At 45.7% G+C, this 9190-nt stretch overlaps 1 protein-coding gene across 3 annotated transcripts in view; it reads right to left on the reverse strand.

Moving 5' to 3' along the window:
• Nucleotides 1-475: 475 nt before the first annotated feature.
• The window catches only part of LOC115547973 (arf-GAP with Rho-GAP domain, ANK repeat and PH domain-containing protein 1), an 18536-nt gene continuing 9821 nt past the window's right edge, over nt 476-9190 (reverse strand). The window contains exons 15-27 of one of the 3 annotated variants that reach the window (XM_030362505.1): nt 8867-8935; nt 8673-8775; nt 8509-8556; nt 6686-6809; nt 6294-6387; nt 4978-5176; nt 4468-4513; nt 3936-4132; nt 2891-3100; nt 2516-2621; nt 1725-1866; nt 1084-1175; nt 476-886 (exon numbers count right to left, since the gene is read on the reverse strand). In XM_030362505.1, the coding sequence (XP_030218365.1) occupies nt 1131-1175; nt 1725-1866; nt 2516-2621; nt 2891-3100; nt 3936-4132; nt 4468-4513; nt 4978-5176; nt 6294-6387; nt 6686-6809; nt 8509-8556; nt 8673-8775; nt 8867-8935 (1383 nt within the window). In that variant the 3' untranslated portion in view covers nt 476-886; nt 1084-1130. Of the gene's footprint in view, nt 1176-1724; nt 1867-2128; nt 2387-2515; nt 2622-2890; nt 3101-3935; nt 4133-4467; nt 4514-4977; nt 5177-6293; nt 6388-6685; nt 6810-8508; nt 8557-8672; nt 8776-8866; nt 8936-9190 lie in introns of those variants that run through there. The other 2 variants (XM_030362503.1, XM_030362506.1) reach the window with 2 other exon arrangements.

The following is a 9190-nucleotide window of genomic DNA, read 5'->3' on the forward strand; positions in this document are numbered from 1 at the left end:
TCCCCAAAGAAGTCTAAATATAGCTGTAAATTTCAACAGTGTTGGACGCAACAATTTACATGCATCTTGCCCAGTCATATTGACAACCTCCACGCGTTCTGTAAGGTGTGTCGCGTTGATTTTAATATAGAGCATGGTGGGAAAAATGACGTTTGTGATGTTTTGTTGTAATGAAATTACAAATAAAAACATAAAGAAATATTAATAAATTAAGTTTTGATTTCATTTATGGGTCTATTGCAATGTAAATAATAAACTTAACACTTATAGTACACTTAACAGTAAAAGTAACAGCCAACCCCACCCCCCCATCGCCCCAATTGACCCGTGTAAAACGTTGCATCGCATTACTTCCGTAAAATCAGTAAAATCATAATTGTTTTATTTGGTCAGCACGGGGGGGGGCCACAGTGGGGGCCAGGGTCATGTCTACAGGGGCAAGGGCCCCTGTAGGCCAACAAGAAAATGTAATAAGCATTTTGGCGAAAATCATTTATTGTCCATTGTCATTAACAATACAGTTTTGTTTTGAGCAAAGCATCAGCTAAAATTGTATTCAGTTTTATGGATCGAATCTGATCAGAAAAATATTCCAAGTACAACATATGTCTGATGCACATACATTTTTGGTGTTCAACCAAAAAAAATGCTTTTCTAAAGATCTTTATGCTCGAGTGCATATGAGTATAAGTGTATAAGTATTGTATATGAGTATATGCCCTCATTCTGCCAGGACTCGAGACATCCTCTGAGCCTTTTGAAGAGATGCTGGGCTCCGCTGAGGTCCAGACTGGTTCAGGACAGAAATAACCACCACCCCACATCATGTGGGCCTGGAGAATTATTCTGGGAGTCGTCTTTGTCCTCGAAAGTCTTGTTGTGGGAGCTTGGTGTTATATGAAAATTAAACTAAGCCAAGGCCCATCTTTCAACAGTTACAGGAATTAAACTGGCAGTTGTGTAAACATTTTGTACATTTATTATTCATGATGTATATTTTCACGAAACCCTATACGTGGATAATACCCAGGATAATTGTCACAGAATTCAAAACTCCATGTAACCACTTTCATTGGTCAGCACCTGATTGGCTGGTCATCTCTTCCTCATCCTCTCATAGGCTGATTGATTTAAAGTGCTGTGATCTGCTCCTCTTCCTCCTCCTCCTCAGGACTCTGGAAGTAATAATGTCAAATATCACACACACACACAGTCTGTATGTGCGTGTCTGTGCATGTATTCCTGTACGTGTGTGTGCGTGCATTTGTGCATATGTGTGTGTGTGTGTATTAGTGCAGATGTGTGTGTCCGTGTGTACGCTTGTGTTTGTGTGTGTGTGCGTGCGTGTCTGTGTTTGTAGGTCTGTGCGCGTATTTGCCTGTGTGTGTGTGTGTGTGTGTGTGTGTGTGTGTGTGTGTGTGTGTGTGTGTGTGTGTGTGTGCATGTGTGTGCTTGTATGTGTGTACGCTTGTGTGTGTGTGTGCCTTGGCATGTGTGTGTTCATGTTTGAATGTGTGTGTGTGTGTGTGTGTGTGCGTGCGTGCGTGCGTGCGTGCGTGCGTGCGTGCGTGCGTGCGTGCGTGTGTGTGTGTGTGTGTGCGTGCGTGTGTGTGTCTGTGTGTGCGTGTGCGTGTGCGTGTGTGTGTGTGTGTGTGTGTGTGTGTGTGTGTCTGTGTTTGTGTGTGTGTGTGTGTGTGTGTGTGTGTGTGTGTGTGTGTGTGTACCAGGAACAGCAGAGCGTGGTGGATGATGAGGTCTCGGGTCAGGCGGACCAGGTCTCCATGGTGATCCTGGAACAGCGTTGGGACCAGAACCAGAGCCAGATTCTGAGCCGTCATCTGGTTCTGAGAGCTGAACATCTGGATCCTGGAGGAAACATAACATCTGCATCTCAGAGGGCAATACAAAACATCTGGTTCTCAGAGGACAATATATAATGTCTGCATCTCAGAGGATCATATAGAACATCTGGATCCTAGAGGTTAATATAAAACATTTATATCCTAGAGGAAACATAACATCTGCATCTCAGAGAACATCTGCATCTGAGGAAAATACATCTGGATCTCAGAGGACAATACAAAACATCTGGATATCAGAGGACAATATATTACGTCTGGTTCTCAGAAGACAATATAAAACATCTGGTTCTCAGAGGACAATATATAATGTCTGCATCTCAGAGGACAATATATAAAACATCTGGATCCCAGAGGAAACATAACATCTGCATCTCAGAGGGCAACCTAACATCTGAATTTCAGAGAACATCTGGATCTGAGGACAATATATACAATCTTGATCTCAGATGAGAAGATAAAACATCTGGATCTGAGAGGAAAACGTAACATCTGCATCTCAGAGGACAACAAACAACATCTGGATCCTAGAGGAAACAGAACATCTGCATCTCAGAGCACAATATATAACGTCTGGATCCTAGAGCACAATATCCAACATCTGTATCTTAATAGATTGAAGGGCACATCTGGAGAGGGGAGAGGTAAACACATACATGTAGAAGTGTCCAACGAGGGCGCCGAGCGTGGCTTTGTTATCCGAAGGCAGTTGTCGTAGCAACCGTCGGTAGCTTGCCAACCTGGCTAGCTCCTCGGGTTGGGCTGGGAGAGGCATAACATTAGTCATGATGATAACATGTACCGCTTAATCATTATTCACAACTATTGATAATAACCAGAATATTGATAATAATAACATTAAAAATAATAACAACAATTACCTTAGTACTACTATATGTAACTACTATAGTTATAATACTATTAATAATAATAACAATAACCCTCGTAATAAATACAAAAAATAATAATAATGTGTTTAATAATTATAATGACTAGTTAGTTACTAGTTAGTTTGAGTGTTACCCGCTCACCTGCCGCCTTTACCCAGAGTTCCCTCTGTTTGGGCGGTAACAGCGGCGGCTGCAGGCGGACATATTTTTTGAGGGCGGAGCCAACGTCCAGAATGCCCTGCTCATCATCCTCCATGGGGGCGGAGTCTGGACGGCTCTGCAGGGCTTCCACCAATCGAGACACTTTGGGGGCGAGGCCACAGCGGCGGTATATCCCGTCCACTTGAAGACCTGCGAGACAGACAGGTTAGTAGACAGGCAGAGAGACAGGTGGGCAGACTGACGGACAGGTAAGTAGATGGACAGACAGACAGACAGACAGACAGACAGACAGGTAAATAGATGGACAGACTGACAGGCAGGTAAGTAGAAAGGACAGACAGACAGACAGACAGACAGACAGACAGACAGACAGACAGACAGACAGACAGAAAGACAGACAGACAGACAGACAGACAGAAAGACAGACAGACAGACAGACAGATGGGTAAGTAGTCCTACAGACAGGTTAGTTAATAGGCAGACAGAGAGACAGACAAACTGGTTGGTAGAAAGAAAGACAGGTACGTAGGAAAACAGGCAGAAAGACAGGTAAGTAGAAAGACAAACAGACAGGTAGGTTGGAAGACAGACAGGCAGACAGGTAAGCATGCAGATATACGTACAGACTGACAGGTAAGTAAGTAGACAGACATACAGACAGACAGACAGACAGACAGACAGACAGACAGACAGACAGACAGACAGACAGACAGACAGACAGACAGACAGACAGACACACACACACACACACACACACACACACACACACACACACACACACACACACCCAGACAGACAGACAGACAGACAGACAGACAGACAGACAGACAGACAGACAGACAGACAGACAGACAGACAGACAGACAGTCGGATATACTCAAATAAAGAAAGACAGGCAGACAGAAAGATATGCAGGTAAGTATGCAGACGGACGGAAATATAAATAGACAGACATGCAGGCAGATAGAAATTAAGATGTACAGACAGTTTGGCAGACAGACAGGCAGGCAGACAGACAGGTCACCGTGCTGGGTGATGTGGGAGATGCATCGCTCAACAGCCGGTGGAACTTTTCCACCAAGCTTCAACTTGTGGTACAGAGACTTGTTCTGATTGGCTACAGGTCGTTGAGGCGCTGTTTCCTGATTGGCCAGGACATCTTTCAGATGGACCAACCACGCCTCGCCGCTGTAGTCATCTTCAAATCTCAGATGAACGTTCCTACGCCGGGTCCAAGATCAACAGCAAAGTTATCATATTCATGTTGTCATGTTTATTATCAATCAAGGATACAAAAAAAATAATGACTAGCATCAGTTAATAGTGAAGAGAATGTATTATGGATCAATACATTTATTAAAAGATGATGGATCAATCCCTCTGTGTACTCTCAGACCTTCACACTCTTAATCACTATCCTAGGCTGGTTCTGCTACGAGTGTTTATCAAGACCTGATCGATCAATACCTCTGCATTCTAGGACCTCAACCTCATTTAGCGCTACCCTAGCCTGTGTCTGCACCGTGTGTGTAGCATGTCTGCGTTCAGGGACCAACCTTTTTCCTGTCTGGAGGTTGATGCTTTTTTCAGCTGCATTGAGTTCTACGGAATAAAAAGCAGCTCTGTCAACTTGGAGAACCATTAGGAATATGAGGACAGAAATACCATTAACACGTGTAACAGTTTTATCATGACCATGTTTAATGACCATGTTTAACAGCATTACGTGTTTAACAGTATGAACATTACCATGTTTAACATTATTAACATGTGTAACAGTTGTATCATGACAATTGAACAACACTAACATGTTCAACAGTATTAACATGAACATGATTAACAGTATTAACATGTTTAACAATATTAACATGTCTAACAGTATTAGCGTGTTTAACAGTATCAACATGATCATGTTTAACATTATTAACATGTTCAACAGTATGAACAAGAACATGTATAACGGTATAAATACGTTTAACAGTATTATCATGACCATGTTTACCAGTATTAACATGTTCAACAGTATGAACCTGACCATGTTTAACAGTACTAACTATGTGGTTTACCATAGATTGTCTTGGAGTCCAGTGGCATTCTGATTGAGAGACGTTGGTCATCTTGGACCAAACTGGGGTAAATGGAAACTCCAACAGCATTGAGAATGGCCCATCCTTCAATGCACCCAGCCCCATCCAGGAGACAAACCTTGCTCCCAGCTAGGACCCCGCCCAGCTCCGCCTCAGACACGCCCACTGGAAGGATGACCTGCGCACATGGAAACACAACGACCGTGGAATGTCCGCAGGGATACCTCAGACCACATGCATGTTGGTAGAGCCACCGTCAAGGTACCACATAAGGTACCACACGGGACATGTGGCTGGACTGCAGTGGAGGCAGAGAGACAGTAGAGAGACAGTAGAGACTGTACAGACTGTACAGACAGTAGAAGACAGTAGTGACAGTAGAGAGACAGTAGAGAGACAGTAGAGACTGTACAGACAGTAGAGGACAGTAGTGACAGTAGAGAGACAGTAGAGAGACAGTAGAGACTGTACAGACTGTACAGACAGTAGAGGACAGTAGTGACAGTAGAGAGACAGTAGAGAGACAGTACAGACTGTAGAGGACAGTAGTGACAGTAGAGAGACAGTAGAGACTGTACAGACAGTAGAGGACAGTAGTGACAGTAGAGAGACAGTAGAGAGACAGTATAGACTGTACAGACAGTAGAGGACAGTAGTGACAGTAGAGAGACAGTAGAGAGACAGTAGAGACTGTACAGACAGTAGAGGACAGTAGTGACAGTAGAGAGACAGTAGAGAGACAGTAGAGACTGTACAGACAGTAGAGGACAGTAGTGACAGTAGAGAGACAGTAGAGAGACAGTAGAGACTGTACAGACTGTAGAGAGACAGTAGAGAGACAGTAGAGAGACAGTAGAGAGACAGTAGAGACTGTACAGACTGTAGAGGACAGTAGTGACAGTAGAGAGACAGTAGAGAGACAGTGTAGAGACTGTACAGACAGTAGAGGACAGTAGTGACAGTAGAGAGACAGTAGAGAGACAGTAGAGAGGCAGTAGAGACTGTACAGACAGTAGAGGACAGTAGTGACAGTAGAGAGACAGTAGAGAGACAGTAGAGAGACAGTAGAGACTGTACAGACAGTAGAGGACAGTAGTGACATTAGAGAGACAGTTTGTCAGTAGAGAGGCAGTAGAGACATGTTTAGGAGGTCTGTGTACCTGCAGGAGGTGTGTGTGTGTGTGTTTGTGTACCTGTCGGAGGTTTGTGTGGTGTGTGTGTGTGTGTGTGTGTGTGTGTGTGTGTGTGTGTGTGTGTGTGTGTGTGTGTGTGTGTGTGTGTGTGTGTGTGTGTACCTGTAGGATGTGTAGCAGGTGTGTATCCAGTTCCAGCTGGTTGTCTGAAGCACAAATGAGCCGATCAGAAAGGGTCACAATCTCGAACTCCAGGCTGAAAAACACACAAGATACACAGATATTAGCAGTACTTCAGTAGTAGCACTATATTGGTGGTACTACGGTACCAGCAGTAGCTGTATCAGCAGTACTACAGTACTATCAGTGGCTGTGTCAGCAGTACTATCTTCAACCAGTGGCTGTGTCAGCAGTACTACGGTACTATCAGTAGTTGTGTCAGCAGTACTATGGTACTACCAGTAGTTTTGCCAGCAGTACTACAGTACTATCAGTAGCTGTATCAGCAGTACTCCGGTACTATCAGCAGTACCACAGTAGTACCCCAGTGGTACCTGGATCGTAGCAGGATACTGCGGACCTCCCTCAGGTCCAGAACGTCACACGCTGCCGAGTCGTTCTCCAGCGAGAACAGGAACCGGTCGTCCTCCAGTTTACCATGGAGGGCCTCCTCCTCCCCTGAAACACACCACGGCCTCATGTTTACCATGGAGGGCCTCCTCCTCCTCCCCTGAAACACACCACGGCCTCATGTTTGGCCATGGAGGGCCTCCTCCTCCTCCCCTGAAACACACCACGGCCTCATGTTTACCATGGAGGGCCTCCTCCTCCCCTTAAACACACCACGGCCTCATGTTTACCATGGAGGGCCTCCTCCTCCCCTGAAACACACCGCGGCCTCATGTTTACCATGGAGGGCCTCCTCCTCACCTGAAACACAACACGGCCTCATGTTTACCATGGAGGGCCTCCTCCTCCTCCCCTGTAACACACCAAGGCCTCATGTTTACCATGGAGGGCCTCCTCCCCTGAAACACACCACGGCCTCATGTTTACCATGGAGGGCCTCCTCCTCCCCTGAAACACAACACGGCCTCATGTTTACCATGGAGGGCCTCCTCCTCCCCTGAAACACACCACGGCCTCATGTTTACCATGGAGGGCCTCCTCCTCCCCTGAAACACACCACGGCCTCATGTTTACCATGGAGGGCCTCCTCCTCCCCTGAAACACACCACGGCCTCATGTTTACCATGGAGGCCTCCTCCTCCTCCCCTGAAACACACCACGGCCTCATGTTTACCATGGAGGGCCTCCTCCTCCCCTGAAACACACCACGGCCTCATGTTTACCATGGAGGGCCTCCTCCTCCTCCCCTGAAACACACCACGGCCTCATGTTTACCATGGAGGGCCTCCTCCTCCTCCCCTGAAACACACCACGGCTTCATGTTTACCATGGAGGGCCTCCTCCTCCCCTGAAACACACCACGGCCTCATGTTTACCATGGAGGGCCTCCTCCTCCTCCCCTGAAACACACCACGGCCTCATGTTTACCATGGAGGGCCTCCTCCTCCCCTGAAACACACCACGGCCTCATGTGGGACCGCTCCGTCTGGCGCTAGAGTCGAGGGTTAAGGTAGTTGGTACTGCTCTATCTAGGGTTAGGGCTGCTCTATCTAGGGCTGGTTAGTACTGCTCTATCTAGGGTTAGTAGTGCTCTAACTAGGGTTGGTTAGTACTGCTCTATCTATTTTTAGTACTGCTCTATCTATTTTTAGTACTGCTCTATCTAGGAGTTGCACTGCTCTATAAAGGGTTGGTTCGTACTGCTCTATCTAGGGTTGGTAAGTACTGCTCTATCTAAGGTTAGTACTGCTCTATCTAGTGTTAGTACTGCTCTGTCTAGGGTTAGTACTGCTCTATCTAAGGTTAGTACTGCTCTATATAAGGGTTTTACTGCTCTATCTAGGGTTAGTACTGCTCTATCTAGGGTTAGTACTGCTCTGTCTAGGGTTAGTACTGCTCTATCTAAGGTTAGTACTGCTCTATATAAGGGTTTTACTGCTCTATCTAGGGTTAGTACTGCTCTATCTAGGGTTAGTACTGCTCTATCTAGTGTAAGTACTACTCTGATGTTAGTACTGGTCTAATGTCAATATTGCTCCGTCTAGTTTTAGAACTACTTTATCTAATGTTGGTAGGTATATTAGTTACGGGTAGGGTTTAGGCTAAGTGGTTAAGGGATTACAGATATGGTACCGTTAGAGGGTTAAGAGATAACCAATAGTGTTGGGGTTGAGGGTTAAGGGGTTAAAGACTGGGTAAGGGGTTATGGGGTTATGATAGGGTTAGGGTAAGTGTCCGGTAGGATTACCTGGAAGGGAGCTGTCATTGGTTGACAGGGGCAGGAAAGGTGGAATGTCTGTAGAAACACAACACATGCTAAAATTAGCAACCAACAATGTGTAAACACTGATATTAATGAATTAATTGAATAGCCCTACTCTCTTTGATAGTTACACTGCCTATATAATATACCTGTGTATTCATTGAGTTGGAGCAGCATGACTTGCAGTGTTTGTCCCGCCCTCTCAGCCAGGGTGAGCGGGGATTGGCTCTGGGGTTCTGATTGACAGGTCAACTAGATGCAGGGGAACATGTGGTTAGTGCGATAAAATAATATAAAAGAGCATAGAACATTAAAACAGAATAGGGGGTAATAGAACTCTAACCTTAGCACCGGAACAGAGCAGAGACATCGTTTCCTCAATGTCCTCTCCACACACCACCTCACACAACCGCTACGCACGCGCAAACACAGAACAACACACACACACACACACACACACACACACACACACACACACACACACACACACACACACACACACACACACACACACACACACACACACACACACACACACACACACACACACAAGTTTGAATTGAGTATTGAGAGAGGTATCTCGCCATCACTGGCACTAGAATTCCCACCTAGACCACGCTTTATTAGTTGATTTAGTGGCATCAGTGTTCAGGTTAGGGTTAGGGGT

Source organism: Gadus morhua, chromosome 7 (genome assembly GCF_902167405.1).
Source record: "Gadus morhua chromosome 7, gadMor3.0, whole genome shotgun sequence".
Lineage (NCBI taxonomy): Eukaryota > Metazoa > Chordata > Actinopteri > Gadiformes > Gadidae > Gadus > Gadus morhua.